Source organism: Xiphophorus couchianus, chromosome 3 (assembly GCF_001444195.1).
Source record: "Xiphophorus couchianus chromosome 3, X_couchianus-1.0, whole genome shotgun sequence".
Classification (NCBI taxonomy): domain Eukaryota; kingdom Metazoa; phylum Chordata; class Actinopteri; order Cyprinodontiformes; family Poeciliidae; genus Xiphophorus; species Xiphophorus couchianus.
The window spans coordinates 5,251,730-5,267,823 of NC_040230.1; the positions used below are offsets into that span (position 1 = coordinate 5,251,730).

The window sequence follows — 16,094 nt, forward strand, 5'->3', positions numbered from 1 at the left end:
AGATTGAAAGGATAGACTTATAATAAAACAAACGTTATTTAGAAGATTTTGAAAAGGTCCCGGCTTTACGGTCTAAAACTTTAAAGAAAAAGAGAGTAAGGATTATTTAATTTCAGTTTTTTTCTAATTCCCACTGCTTTCCACAAGGTGGCGGCAATGCGCCAACAGATAAAAAAACACATTTGAAGAAGAAGAGGAGTCTCCATCAGGAAGCTGAGGGTAAATACTTGTAATACTCGATCCTTGTTTTTCTTTTTTTGAATATGACGCCTCATTTAACGTCCTTCATTTGTTTTCTTTTATTCAAGTCTTTACCATAACTGTTTGTTTTTGGTTTTTCTGCTTAATCGCAAAAATCAGATCACAACAAATATCTTTTGTCAACGTTACTTAAACACTTCGCTCCACTGTCCCTTTGTTTCAGATCTGTCCGTGGAAATGAAGCAGGAGTGCCGGGACCTCATCCTGCAGACATGCGGTGCTTCATCGCTGCGTGTCGGCGCTAAGATCCAGACTTTGTGGAGCGGTTACGGGGAGATAGTGCGGCTGCACCTTGAGGACTGTGGGCGGCCCTCTGTGGTGGTCAAACACATCAAGTTTCCGGAAGAGGCAGAACATCCGGGCGGCTGGAACACGGATCGCTCCCACGCCCGTAAAGTCAGGTCCTACCAGGTGGAGACTCACTGGTACCAGAACTACTCCACTAATCAGAGCTGCCGCATCCCCGTCTGCCTTGCCGCCCGTTCCTATGGCGACGAGATGCTGATAGTTCTGGAAGATCTGGATGTGGAGGGTTATGACCAAAGAAGGTATGACCACAGACAGTCAAAATTAAAGCAGTTCGTAAATGTGAGTATCTCTGAAACGGCTTCACCTAAGCAGAAGTGTTATAAACCATTAACCACGAATATGAAATAATTTATAATCACAATTTTTGCGCAAACTGCCTGTATTATTGTTCTCTTCTGAACAGAGCAAAACCCACATTGTCACACTTGTATAAAAAATCAACAACTCCTGCCCCTTTAATAATACACTATGCACTCTCTAAATGAAGAAACTGAAATTCTATCAGAAATTGTCTTACTAACTACAAGTAGAAAATGTTGATTTATCTTTGTATCTATATTTATTTACAGCAAATCTATTATTTATATTAAGGCTATAGTATGTTTACCTTTAGTTGAACCGAGTATTGCAGCAATGTCTTCATAGGTCTCCCTGACAAGGCAGATGAAATGTGATTTTTAATGATGGATGTTCATGTTTTCATTTACAGAACCAGCATTAAGGACAAAGAGATAAGGGCCTGCTTGAACTGGCTCGCCAACTTCCATGCTCTCTTCCTTGGTGTGACCCCAGAGGGTCTGTGGCCGGTTGGCACCTACTGGCACCTGGAGACCCGACCGGATGAGCTGGAAGCCATGGACGACGTTGAGCTCAAAGCGGTAGCGAGCGACATCGACAGGGTCCTCAACGAGTGTCACTTTAAAACCATCGTTCACGGAGACGCCAAGCTGGCCAACTTCTGCTTCTCAAAGAGCGGACTGGAAGTGGCCGCCGTAGACTTTCAGTACGTCGGCGGTGGCTGTGGGATGAAAGATGTTGTGTATTTTCTCGGTAGCTGCATGGATGAGAGGGAATGTGGCAAACGGGTACCGGGATTGTTGGACCACTATTTCACAGAGCTGAAGGCATTTGTTAATAAAGACGTGAACTTTAATGCTCTTGAGAAGGAGTGGAGAGAGATGTTTGCATTCGCATGGACGGATTTCAATCGTTTTCTCCACGGATGGATGCCAGGACACTGGAAGATCAACCGGTATAGTAAGGAGCTGACCAGGGAGGTTCTGCAGAAACTGAAGCAGTAATCAGAACTACAGATCATTAGGTGCTGTACTGTGAACTGTGATGTAAACATGAAGATCTGACTATGGGAATTCTTATTGAAAAGAGCCACCCAAACAAGCCACCTCATGCACTTTACTTCTGTTTGGTCAGCTGGGATAATAAAGACTTTTAAAAAAATGCTTGTTTTCAAAAACTAATTAGCATCAAACATAGCTTTTACACATTTTTAAAAAGTTTTGTGATCCTTGTATGTTTAAAAGGTCTAATCAAACATGAACTGTTTCACTTTGATTTTGACTCTTAGACTTTTTTAGTAACATGAAAACAAATATTAAAATTCTACTAATCTTTTATTGCCAGGGCAAATTAAATATGAATATTTGATTGTGTTTGAGAAGTTTTTGTCAGAGCACCGACAAAAACAAAAGCTAATTTAATCTCACTGAGAAACATGAAAAACAGGAGCACTGCAAGTTTTCCTCGGGTTGTGGTCAATCTCAGGCTGTGTTGTGCCTTCTCTGGTAGAAGCACAACGCAGCCAAAATGTACAAATCAAGTCCTTTATTTCATTTTTTAATTACGTTTTTTTCAGTCCAGTTCATCTTTAGAATGAGCAGCTGAAATAAATCACTCAAAGACCCAAATTAATATCCTATTCATGTCAGTAATGAATGCATATAGGTTTCAGACCAGAACTGTGTTTAGCAGAGCCTGCTCTGCCGTTGTTTATTCCTTTATGTGGGCCACGAGAGAACGTCACAAATCAACACTTATTTCCACCTGGAGACCAAAACATGTCTGCTGGAAATCATGGATGATCAGGAGCTCAAACAGACAATCATTGGTGTTGACCTGATACTTAACGAATGTTCCTTCTAACCATTTAATCCCAATTTTGATGGGTAATGTAACAATTCGAAACACTAATAAGGTGGACCTCATCAGTATTACTTGCAAATTAAGCTTTTACAAATGAATTTTTAGCACCATCCACATCTGATTGGAGGAAAATGGCTAAATGGCCACAGTAAAACTAAACTATTATTCTATGCAACATCATTCTTTGTATTTTCACAAGTCACTCAAATTGAATTTAAAAGTCCTTCAATTTTAGAGCTGCAACATCCTTCCTCAAAGTTCTGTTTTCCTCTATGAGTCTCTTTATTTCCATCTGCATTGCAGTGATGGATTCAGAGGTGAGATCAGTCTGAACGTTAACTGATTTTCTGTGTTCAGTATATTCCTCATCATCTTCATGAGCAGCATCGCTTAGATCAAGCAGTGCTGAAGCAGCAACTTGCTCTAAAATCTTTTCTCTCCTATAACGCTTCCTTTTGCGTCTTTGTGTGCCTCCAGTGGGCGTGGTTGCCTCATCCATCCCATCACAGCCCAGATTTATAGAAGGCGCCCAGTCTGGGTTGGCATCATCATACAGAGCAGAAGGTCGGCCTAGGAGGAAACAAAATTCAGCACAATATGTTTCACCTTAAAATGACACAAAATTTCAAAAATACTTTATTTATCCCAAAGGCAAAATGACAATTGTCTTAACTCATATCATTCAAATATCATTAGAGTCGTTCTGAGTGATGGTGATGGTGTGGGCAGGAAAGATCTCCAGTAGCAGTCAATCTTGCAACAAATCTGAAAAGACCTCTGACTGAAGACTGTTGCTGTATGCCAGCTTTATGACCATCATGAAATGCTCAATTTCCAGGCAGTAGCGACGACATTCCACAGTAGAGTGGATTTCCTGGATGACGCCATCAGTTGTTGCCAAGCACGGCTAATCCACCTCATTTGCTTTTGCTGCTCATGGTTAAATCTCAAGTGTAAAATTTGGACAGGCAAAAGTATTAGCAGACAATGTCTTATATATTTAGCTTACTTTTCTCACATTTTGAACACTTTTATCAATGTCTAACAAAAACCTCAGAAATTACCATGCTTACATTTGACACAATTTTATTAAATCTAAATGTTAACATAAATATTAAATCTAAATGGCAAAATTTAAATTTAAATCTTAACAATAAATTTCTATCTAAATGTTAAATCAAAATAAAAATATTATACCTATATGCTAGGTCTAAATGTAAATCTCTCATATTATTGATGAATGTTAATTTGCCTAAACCTTTTTCTACTTAAAAAAAAAGCTTGCGATTTGTTTCAAAATTATTTTAAAAAAATCCTTAGTACTAATGCTTTTATAAAACAGGAGAATATTGGCCGTACCAGTCCTTGCTTATTTATTGTTGTCTCTAAGCAAAACTATTTTGAAAAGGTCAAAGGTTTTATTTGGCAAGTGTTGAAAAAAAGTTTGGTGACATTTAGAGAGAAAAATATTTAAGCACCTAGCAGAGGAAATTGTGTGGTGGTGGGCGGGGATTCGACACTTACATTGTGTTGCCCTGACAACAGGAAATTAATTTTTTACTTTATAACCCACTTTATTCCGTGCTGGAACTACAACAGTAACTGTGACTAACCTGATACGAAGTGATCCGAGCAGACGCGGATGTAAGGTAGCGTTGAATCTCGCAGATTATCCCTCGCTATTCTTGACAACCACAAACATCGCCTCCGTCTGGACAAGCTCTCCGTCTTCTCGCCCTGGTTCGTGATGACCGCCGGTAACCGGAAGAAGCTTTTCACGTCCCGTTGTCCTCGGTTTCCACAGCCGACTATAGCACAGAAACTCGGCATTGTGCATCCATGAAGGAACACGCATCACAGATTAGCTGTCGCTGCAGACTTGTGTGTCCTCCAACATGGCCAGCCAGGAAGCTCCTTGACGTCATAATCAGCTGTTATGAAGGCGGTGGTCACGTGGGTTCCGCCCCTATAGGCGACATTACAACACCGAGGCAGGAGAGCCGAGACTAGCAGGGGTGAGGAGACGACGCTGTTAAAGGAGGAAACAGGTACAGAAATGTATTTTTTTGAGTGCATGTATAAAAGTCAGACGGATAAATATGTTGTCAATGAAGTAACGATGTGATCCATGGCTAGTTAAACTAGCTAGCAAGCTAACCGTAGCTTCATGAATAGGGTTTAAATAAAAAACTTCCTTTAAAACTATCCGTTTGTCTTTTGAAAAGCGAGGCTTTAATTTGAAAATGTCTAATTGTTTAGGTAGCTGTTATTACGTCTGACCCCCCCAAAGGCTTCTGCCTTTTTGAGGGAATATTTAAATGCCAGTAAACATGGCAGGTGGCAGTAGGGTCAATAGAAACCCTGAAACTGCGCATATAAGTGACATTTAGTTTCTGTTTTAATTTTGGTTTGTGTGTTTCTGCAAGTAAAGAATTGGGTTTTATGTAGTATAGAACAGCAACTAACACATTTCAACATATGTGTAAACTATAAACCTGTTATGTGTTTTCTCCTCTGTTACATTGCATAATAGTAAATAAAAAATAGTTTGTTTTCACAATGTCATAAAACAGTAAAACTTCTATTTTAGTGTCTCCAAAATCTGTATTTTATTGTTGAAAACAGATGTTTTAATGGTAAAGTAACTGTTAAGATTTAGTTATTGTTCAAAGTCTTACATGTATTATTTAAAAGTAAATTCCTTTTTCTGCACTTCCTTTTCTAAAACTAAACAGACTAACAGCTAAGAAAGAAAAAAATAACTATATTGTTTTCTTGGTAGGCTTTTTTCAATAAGAACGATGTCCTAGAGCTTACCAAACAAATTCTGTTCATCCATTTACATCTCATTCAGAATGTGCAATCAGTAAACAGAACACATTAAATATATTTTACCAATTTATTTTACTTGGTTTTTTTAATCTTTTTTAATTCAATTCAAAAAAAATTTTTTATCCAAAGTGGAAATTAAATGTATCATTAAGACATATATCATCCAAGTATCTGTGGAGTCATTGTAGATGATGATGCTGTGGGCAGGAAGGATCTCCAGTAGCAGTCAGTCTTACAGTGAATCTGAAGGGACCTCTGACTGAAGACTGCTGCTGTATTACAGTCTAATGTCTTGTCATTATGTGCTAACAGCTCGAATTCTGGGCAGCAGAGACAATATCCCACAGTAACATATTGTAGATGACACCATCAGTTGACAAGCTCTGCTAATCCACCTCATTTGCTTTTGATGCTTCTCCTAAAATTTTTGTCTGGTCGTACATTTAGAAAGGCAGACACAGATGTTGAAGTTGTGTAGTTTGAATTCATTTTGAGAATCTGCATTTCTCCAATTTTTCTTGCATTTTTGTTTGTCTAAATTCTATTTTTAAGATGAAACCACATTTATTCCTCAAAAATATAAAGCATCCCACAGATCTTATACTTGTCAGACCAAATAAAGACTGCAACAAATAAGACTTCTTGGCTAGAACACGTTTTTCAGGATAAACAATATAGTTACGTGACATTCATTTTTACTTTAGTTCATGATTGCGTCATGAAAAAGTATGTACTCATAAATGAAATTTTAGGATCGCCTTCACCAGAATATTTGGATACATTTATCTTAAAGTCTCAAACTGCTATGAGTTCAACAGAGGAATTGGTTTCTGGTTAGCTCAGTCTTGTGGTCGGCCACATAAAGATGGTTACTTCTTTTTTTTAAATAATTTTGGAAAATAGCCAACAGTTTGCACATACAGATCGGTTTTCCTTTTGTTTGGTTTTTCTTTGGCTGCACGGAAGTGAGTCTGTGCTAGATACCCGGAATATGCTTTGAAATCCAAACCAGTCTGCTAGTATAATTGAATCAACAAGCCATTGTACTCAAAACATCAATTTGATGGAGCATTTTTGCCATAAATAAGGTTGTAATAAAAGCTCATCTTTCCAGTTCCATCCAGGCTCATTGAACTGCTGTTAGTTAACTCAAAGCTGCTAAAACATGTTTCAGATTATTTCTGGTTAATTTCAGATGGGTCTGTCTTTAGAGTTTTTGCTACATTTGCTTCAGTTCATATCATAAGATGAGTGGCAGCATTTTTCATCAAGTATGTTCATGTTTTAGCATAAAGAACTGACCTCACTTTAGTTAACAACTCAAAAGAAGACACTCTTATTTAGTTAATAAAAACTATCTAACCTGCAGCAGCTCACAGAGCTTGTTTTGCTTTTAGTTGCTGGTACAGTAGCCAAACATGCATGGTAGTAATAGAAAATTACATTCCTGCAAAAATCAAGGGACCTGAAGCTCAACTGATTTCATAAACAGATATTTTTCTATAACGAGTTCGTCTTCGGTTTTCTGTTTTGCTACATGACATAAATGGAATCTCATGTATTTCCTTATAAAGTGTAAGGATTTAAATCACAAGCTTACAATTCTTGTCAACATATTTGATTGTTCTACAAATGATCATCATGCTTATGCTGCTCTCTAGTTTTATCTGCTGTGTCCTGTTCTAAGAAAATGCAATTTACCTTCTGTTGCTCAGCACCATTACTGCTATAAATGTCGGGAACCTGGAGGTGAATTTTCAACCTAATTTAAGATTCAATAAAATGTTGGGTTTCAAACAGTGACTGAAACTTATGTGCAAACCCACTGCATAGTGTGTTAATGACACTGAAGTTAGGTAACCTGAATCGAGCAAGCAAAAATTTAATTAAGCAAATTATTAACCTGAGTTGTTTTTGATTATTTATGTATGCCTTGAATTTAAATTGTCACACTCTTCATCACTTCATCATACTATTAGTGTTTTGTTTGTTTCGCAGCAATCCACAAAACTGGAGCAGATTTACGGAGGAAGACCACAATGAGATCACAGAGGTAAGCAATGCTAGAACATTATCTGCAGGTAATGCATAATGTGAAAATATGACATTTCAAATCGGAGTTTAAAAAAACATTTCTGATTCACCAAAAAAAGAATTAGTCACACCATTAAAATAATATAAGTTGATGATGTTTTCAAACCCCGATATTTGACAATATTGTGGGAGTTTGGTGTTCAGACTATTTTCCCACTGTGGGTTTCATGAAAGAATAACCAATGATGCTGCTATGTTTTACAATTTGTTGTTTTTTTTAGAAATGATTGTGTTATTGATTAGATTAACAGTTGTACTATTTAATGTGATTGGTGCAATGTATTATCCTGTTTTAGTTTTTTTTTTTATCAATTATGTTTGTGTTTGACTGTTGAATCTATATTGTGATCAATTTTGCTGTTTTGAAATGGTAGATAAATCAACATGAGAGTAATAAATTATGCTTACAATTTCACACATTTGCTTGAAACATATAATTTCCGTCTTCACAATCTTATCTGTTGGTTACTTGACAAGTTTCTCTCAGCTGGAACTTCATAAGTATTTTTTTTCTGAATGAAACTGACTTTGTAGTAACACTAAAAGTTTGAGCTGTTACGTGTACCAGATAAAATCTAGTTTTTCTGTAATGTCTGCTTGACATAAAGTGCTTTATATGACAATTTGACAATTGTTTGATTTTTATGAACAATTTTTGATATATGAATCACACAACCACAAAGAACATTTGCGTTTTTACAGCTGTCCAAGGCTTCAGACCATTATTAATAAATTGAAGGATGTTACTGTACCATTTAATTTTGCAGATGCAACTTATCTATGAGCTGGGAAACTGCAGTGTTGTTTGTTTAGTTGCCTCATTGTGCCTCAGTCTGTGGGGGAACTGAAACAGGCTGCCTGTCAAACAATGGCTGATCGAACAAACAAAAGGGGATTATTGTGTGTGTGACTTCCATCCTGTTTCACTGTAATCTCTCATCTCCCTCTGCTTCTGGCTTTGTCTCTGTTGTTATTTTGCTGCCTATCCTTTCTCACCTCTCAAATCATTTGGTTGTCTGCAGCATGATCAACCCTACAGCAGGATGAATACCACGTGATGCGTCTGGATTATCCATCTTTTGGTCCCTCAGGCTCGCCAATGCCTCACACTCCCTCCAACTCCTCTGCTTCTGACTCCGGCGTGAGTAAACATGTTTAAAGAAATAGTCAGAAACCAGATCGAGCTAGATGTTTTGCTGTGACAAAAGTATTTCACTCCACGGAAGATTTTGTTTTTAGACTTCTTGCTTACATTAATCTGTCTTCTTCATAACTGTAACTTATTTGTTTGGTTATATCAGTGTTTATATGTTTTTGCAGAGTTCAGATGGCAGCAGCTCCTCCTCATCTGCCTCAAAGCCAAACCTGGGCAGCCAATCAGCCTCCTCCTCTTGTGTCTCTTCATCTCTCCCAGAATCTTGCGATGAGTTAAGGCATCGCAGTGGAATACCCTCATACCATCCTCAGACAACCAACGATGTTCCCCACTAGTGAGCACGTTTTGAGTGAAAACCGTAATATAAAGAGCTTAATTTTTTGATGTTGTTTTTGAAATCATGAGAATAAAGTCATATGTTTGCCAATATACACAATAATACCAGAAGAAAGTCATAAAATGACTTGAAAAAAGTTTTTAATGAGAGCAAAGCGTCAATAGTTATCAAGATCTGATGTGACCATGTTAAAAGATTAAGTCTGTGATATTTGGAAAACCAAAGTATAACTTCACAAGATGTTTAACATTTCTCATTTAATTTTTTTTAAAAATTATTTTTCATGTAAGGGTTATTTACTACTTCATTCTGCTATTATTATATTCTAGTAATACTATGAGTTTATTCTTCTATTATTAGGCTTTTCTCATATTATTATGACTTTATTCTCAATGTTGTGACTTTTTGTAGCATAACTATTATTACTACTTATTTTGGTAATATTGTGAATGTATTCTCTTAATATTCTGACTTTGTTCTTGTAATATGAGTTTATTCTCATTATGAAGACCTCATTCTCATCTTGTTTTGGCGTTTTATTTCTGCGTATGACTTTATTCTTGCAACACTACAATGTTTTTCGTGCAATATTATGACTTTATTCTTGTAATTAATTTTTTTTTAGCCTGACCCTAATACTCTGTGGTAAATAACAACCCCTGTAACTCACTCATACAATGAAATGGAAAAATAGTCCATAAAGTTGTGATTGCTAAAGTTTAATCAGAAAAGGAAAGTAATAATTACTGGTCATACCTTCTCATTATTTTCTAAATACCTATAAATTATTGAACTAATTAAGTAGCATGAGCAGCATTTTTTTCTGATTTTTTTATATTAATATTACCTTGCTTTATTGACATAAATATTTCAAATAAAGCAATATTTATTAATAAAGCAATATTGGTTAATATTGCTTGACATAATTATAATACATTTGTCTGTTGAGAGATGAAAACAGGTGATTACTCGCGTCATCAGACAGCGGCAGGACTAAATTCCTCTTTTTATAAGGTGGCCTTTTAGTAAATAGTTTCTATTCAGCTTTTCTGGAAAAACCACCTGAACTTTAAGAGGTGCCAGACACAAACCCAGTCATATATATGATATTAAACAGTAGGAGATCCCAGGAGCATAATGAGTAATTTACAGAATGGAACATCTTGTTCTTTACAAGACTGGAAACAGAACTGTAAAATATGTTTGAGTTCAGTAAACCTCACATTGAGGAAAGATTCTGGCAACACTCTGAAGATTAAATACATTTTATACAAATACAAATGCTAATATGTGTTTTTTTCTGCTTTCTGTGCCTCGGTGTTATTATATTAACTAATAAAACTGTAATATTCCACAGCCTTGATGGAGCGCCTCTACAAGGGGGCCTTCCTGCCAGCATGCCCATGCAGATGCTGTGGTGGCAGCAGATGTACGCTCGACACTACTACATGCAATAGTAAGTGTGTTGCTAGAGCTCACTTCTACAACCTTATAGGTAGAAAACAATCAGTTATTGAAATAATCATCATCTAATTTGGTAATCGAATAATTGTTAACTAGAGTATATAGAATAAAACATGCAGTTACATTTTGCATTTAAGATGAGGGAAATAAACTTCTATATATCAACAGATTATTCTTTCACTACTGATGTTTAGTAAAGCAGAAAGGACTTATCTTCCCTGGTTTTTGTTAGCTGCAGATACATTTGATCAAGTGTTCACTAAAGCAGTGCTATGTTAATGCATTTTAGGGGATAGTTTTTATTTTCTTATCTTAAAAAGTTTATTTGTGCATCTGAATTTTTATCTATTTCAATTATTATTTAAAATAAACTTAAGAAGTTAAATGAAAAATGTGCACAGTGTGCCAATTTCTTTTTCCCTGATTAATGGTTATTATCATAATCTTTAGCTGCAGCCCTGAAACCTTATTGTGTGAACAAGCTTCCTTATGGGAATCTTCCCTTGGATTTCAGTTTTAGTTGTTCTTCCTCTCAATGTTGACATTATTTTATGCATTTATAATGCTTTTTTCCTTGCAGTCAGGCAGCAGTAGCTGCGTTACAACCTCCCAGCGCTCCTCCTCCTCCTCCATCTCCACCTTCCTCATCCCCCCATGAGCCCGCTCAGCCCAATGAAGCTGTGCAGCCTCCGCTGGGCCCGAACCCAGCCCAGGACCCTCTACAAGAGAACCTGCCTGCCAACCCAGTCCAGATGAACGCACAGGGCGGCCCGGTGCTGAACGACGACGAGCTGAACCAGGACTGGCTGGACTGGTTATACACGGTGTCACGGGCTGGGGTTCTGCTGAGCATTGTGTACTTCTACTCCTCCTTCAGTCGCTTTGTCATGGTGGTCAGCGCCATGTTGCTCCTCTATCTGTAAGTCACTCATACTTTCTGTATGCATTGTTAGGAAAATTGGGCCGAACAGATTCTCACAGAAACACGTAGAATGAGGTCAGAACAGAGTTTCAAGAGCCGCCTTTGTTCTTCTTTGCAGTTGGAGAAAATTTTGTTCTGTTTTTCTGTTAATCCAGTTTTTCTTTAGATCCTTTATTTTTTTTATGTTCTAAATGACAATAATCCCACACTGCTCATATTGAGGTCAGGATTCCTAATATCTGTTTTGCAATCACCGTATATGGAAAAGCAATCATAACATTGCCATTATGTAACATATTCGGTACATTTTACACATGTTCATACATAGTATTGAAAAATATGGAATTGGCTTTTAGCATTTTACCAATTCTGGATAGATTCTGTATAAATTGTAAATAGTTTTCCACCTGTTGTCCACAGCTTAAGATGCTATTTTTTTTTCTTTTTTGATAATTTTAGGTTAATTTTTATTTCAACCTATTTGTGATTTTCAGGCACCAGGCTCAGTGGTTTCCCTTCAGACCAGAACAACAGAACATCAGAGGAGAAAGGGCCGGCGCTCCTCCAGGAGAAGTGCAGAGGCAGCAGGAAATGCAGGAAATTGTGAGTTTGATGCATCAAATTCTCTGTTTTCTGTGTTTCATTGCTTGTGAAAATAAATGAAATTTTAAATTTTCCTTTTTTTTGCAAAAGCCCCAAGTTCATCAGACGAAATCCACCTCCAAATGTATCTGTATCTGTATCCCGTCTACTATTTTTTTCTCTCAACGTTGTATTTCAAAATTGACTCTACAGAAAATCCATATGTGAGGACAAATAATTGATTTGATAACAGAAGATGCAAAAGAAACTCCTGTGAGCGTAGTTCATCTATTTGCAAAGCTGCAGGTGTGAATAAACTAGTTTGTTGTTCATTCAACAACAAACTAGTTTCTTTGCACATTTTTATTTATTAGCCTATAATTTAACTAACATAAATGATTATTCATCAGGATTGTGCAAAAAATGTTGTTACCTTGAAAACATGAGTAAGTATGTGACACTGATTGTGTCTGTTTGTCCCAGGAGCGACTGATGGATGAGGGGATGGAGGATGATGACAGCGGTGAGGAAGGCGGAGGAGGCAACGAAGATCGGGTTCTGGGTGCGGCCATGCCAGAGCCGAGCATCCTCACCGTGGCTTGGACCTTCATCAGCACCTTCTTCACCTCACTCATCCCTAATGTTCAGCCGCACCTGGCTAACTAGGAAGACGCTCCGCCCGTCTCCCTCCTGCCAGCAGGTACCGCTCTACAGTTTCCAACCTTCATCTTCATTGTAGCACCCAGTTGAGTCTCCAAACAAAATCACTCGAGTCTGATTGGACGGTAGCAATCGGTTGTTTCCAGTTGACGGCTTCTACTAACGGGATCTGAGAGCAAATCCAGAGTGTCACTACAAAAAGTACAAAAATAAAGGAACTGAAAAAGAAAAAAAAAACTGTCTCTGGAGTAAATACCTCATCTGCGATGGGAAAGATGATGGCGAGACGCAGATGGGAGCCGTCTTCCATTTCGAGCAGCGATGGACTCATGATGGTAGATTATTTTATTATTTTATTTGAGATGTGACTGGTTTAAAGATGGCGTCAGAAAATCTCCCTAGAATGAGAGGGAGTTGTCCTTATTAAAAAAGAAAACCTTCTGAAAGACATTTCCATATGCACACAGGCTGCATACAGCGATTGCAGCAATTGCAGCTCAATTTTTCACACGTTATCATCTATTTACATGTGTAAATATATTCATCTATAATTCCAATATATATTCTTTTTGAATAAAGTTTTGCCTGCATACAAAAATCGACTTGATTACAATGTGTAGTTCTTCAGTTGTCCTACAGATGGCAGCATCCTCACAAATGTTTTTGGTGCTTTTAGGAAGCAGAGTGCTTTAGCTTTTGTCTTAACTATTAATTTCTTAAGTAATTTTATAAGATATTTTCATAATTATGTTGTGTAAAATGACATTCTATGAAGAAGACAGAACCTCAAAACAATTAATGAATGTCTTGTTTTCTTTAAAGAATGTAAAAAAAAGACAAGACGGAGCAGAGCAGATGCACAAAAAAGAAAGCAGATGAAAGGAGGAAAAAGTGAAAATTCTAACTAAGAATCATCATTACAAAATCAGCATCTCCTTCTAGTTGGTACATGATATTCAGAAGGTTTCTATTTAATTCAGTTGATGAACTGAAATCCATTTTTAAATACATCATTCTGTATAATAAACTGTATAAGTTTCACTACTTGAATAAATTGTGGAAGTAATTCAACTTGTTTTAATTCAAGGTGCACTTGCACAAAAAATGTATCTTCATAGTAGGAAGGTTAGCAGAATCCTAAACTTAAAGCAGGTTTCAGCATCGGGTTTTCTGGCACACACAGTGTTTTGCATTTGGGCAAAAAGGTCAGTTTTGGTCTCAACTGATCCTCCTCCCACATACCTGTTCACAAGCCACATACTTGTTTGTATGTGGCTTGTAGAAAACTGAACAGAGGACTTCTTGCCCTTCTTTGAATAGACGCCAGCGTTTGTGGAGCTTTCCTGATTTCTGCTTGCTTGTCTTTTTTTTCTTTGCGCAATTATGAACATTAGATTATTTCTGTTTGTTTGTTTGTTTGTTTTGGATGAGCTTTGATGTTGGATGTGTCTCCCTGCTTAACGAGCTCATCCTACCTCCAAACATCACTGAGAGAGCAGGTTTGACTTGAACTTCCAGCTGAAACCAAACTTGAACTTTAAGTTGCTTTTCGTTTCTGTGACACTGGGGATGGTGTGGAAGCAGCTCAGACAGCAGTGCACTTCAGAGTCCTCCAAAGCCCCTCTAATCAAATGACCATGGATTTTTCTGTACTTGGTCGTAGATGGCCCAATTAATTATGCATGACACAGGCTTGACGGCCATTTGATTTTGTTACATGTTCCCCCTCTGAGCCGCCGATCCAATCAGGTTAGAACCCTTCCCTCCTCCCCCGCATGCCTTAGGGTGGGTGACTGTTAGACTCCCCTTATCAGAGGTAGAGATTTCTTTAAGAGGGTGTTTGGGACCTTGTAGGACATTTCATCATCATAATAAGTCCTTGTTATGCAGTCGACTCCATCCTGTTTCCCTGCTATCAGGCCTCGTTGTCTTTGGAGGGGCCGCAGTTGGGCTGGACACCTGCCACCGTGCAGAGAGGAGGAGATAGACTGAGTTTATTAGGGGCACTGAGAGGAGAGATGGAGGGTGACACCTGTGCAGATGGGATGGTGATGCGTTACAGCAGTAAAAGTGACCCCTAAAGGTCTATCTACACTTTATATTCCAGCTGTAGTTTGTATATATATCACTGTAGTGATTATCTCAGCAGATAATATTGAATGTTGTTTTAATCAATCTTTTACATGAAAATTATAAATTTGTTTGCTTTAATTTTGAACATTTGAATGAGAATTAGGGCTGAAACAGTTAATCGGATTAATCATGATGAATCAATTACTGAAATTATGGTCTACTAATTTAGTAATTGATTAAATTACTAAATTAGTTGAGTATACAGACTCAAAAACAACATATTCAGAGCTGTAATTAAGCTAAGCTTTACTATATATCTATATATATATATATATAAACATTTTGTTTTTAAGATGATAACACCATTGTCTGTATGTTTTAGCTACTATCAGATTTCTTATTTGTATTATTTTCTCTGCTGGTTTTATGAGAGCATTAATAAATATTAAAATATAATTAAATGCAGTCACTGTATGTGGTTTAGTGATGTATATCACAGTTCTTTATGTAACAGACAAACTAAAGAGCCCTATTTTAAATGGGTAGGTCTATGTTTTTCCTGTATTTGTTTGTCAAGCTATTGTTGCTGTGTCTTGTGGTCACTCTCACACATTTATCTAACAAAGACTGCAAAGAAGTAATAAGTAGTTCTAGTTACACAAAATATCTTGATCAAATTCCTATTACCCAGCCCTTATATGTTTAAATGTGCATGCACCACCATTTTGAAAGATTTTATATTTATAAAGTTTTACTTGCTTTAAAAATAAGTGAGCAACATTTTCCACATGTTTTATTTGTTTTAAAGACACAAGTTCAGAGTTCCCAAACTTGATGCTGTCAGTGATATACCGGCAGTCGATTTTATTTTATTTGGGGATAGGAAGAAAATTGTAAACATTTTATTAAACTTCCAAGTCTTATATCAGTAAAGGCAGTAGACTTAAATTTTCATGTCAAGGATATTACTCACTTTTACTTTGCTAAATTCAAGTTGTAATAACAAATGTCAGAGGAAATTCTGCTTTGGTCTCAATGTCAAACTAAATTTGGCAAAAATCGTCCCCATTTGAAATGGGACCAGTTTAGTAAATGAAGTTAAATTAGCTTGAGCTCCAACAGAAAGCCTTGTCATCTCTGTTTGTCCTCGGATCATTTTGCTTTCAATGTGAATCTCCCCTCCAACGATTTTCCATTGTTTGACAACAGGTTTCACGTTTCACCACAAACACTTCCGTGTCTGT

At 37.1% G+C, this 16,094-nt stretch overlaps 2 protein-coding genes across 3 annotated transcripts; both read left to right on the plus strand.

The window, feature by feature from the left end:
* Positions 1-144: 144 nt before the first annotated feature.
* On the plus strand, positions 145-2,142 carry pkdc (protein kinase-like domain containing). The gene is made up of 3 exons (XM_028012591.1): positions 145-219; positions 425-809; positions 1,280-2,142. The coding sequence occupies exons 2-3, from the start codon at positions 439-441 to the stop codon at positions 1,869-1,871; spliced, it is 963 nt and encodes a 320-aa protein (XP_027868392.1). The 5' UTR covers positions 145-219; positions 425-438; the 3' UTR covers positions 1,872-2,142.
* A 2,497-nt stretch (positions 2,143-4,639) lies between these two features.
* On the plus strand, positions 4,640-13,379 carry herpud2 (HERPUD family member 2). 2 transcript variants are annotated; one of them, XM_028012589.1, is made up of 8 exons: positions 4,640-4,778; positions 7,561-7,615; positions 8,679-8,797; positions 8,977-9,146; positions 10,507-10,605; positions 11,194-11,532; positions 12,030-12,138; positions 12,601-13,379. In XM_028012589.1, the coding sequence occupies exons 3-8, from the start codon at positions 8,714-8,716 to the stop codon at positions 12,781-12,783; spliced, it is 984 nt and encodes a 327-aa protein (XP_027868390.1). In that variant the 5' UTR covers positions 4,640-4,778; positions 7,561-7,615; positions 8,679-8,713; the 3' UTR covers positions 12,784-13,379. The 2 variants fall into 2 exon arrangements, with proteins under 2 accessions (XP_027868390.1, XP_027868391.1); XM_028012590.1 differs by having other exon boundaries at positions 4,673-4,778; positions 7,542-7,615.
* Positions 13,380-16,094: the final 2,715 nt, after the last annotated feature.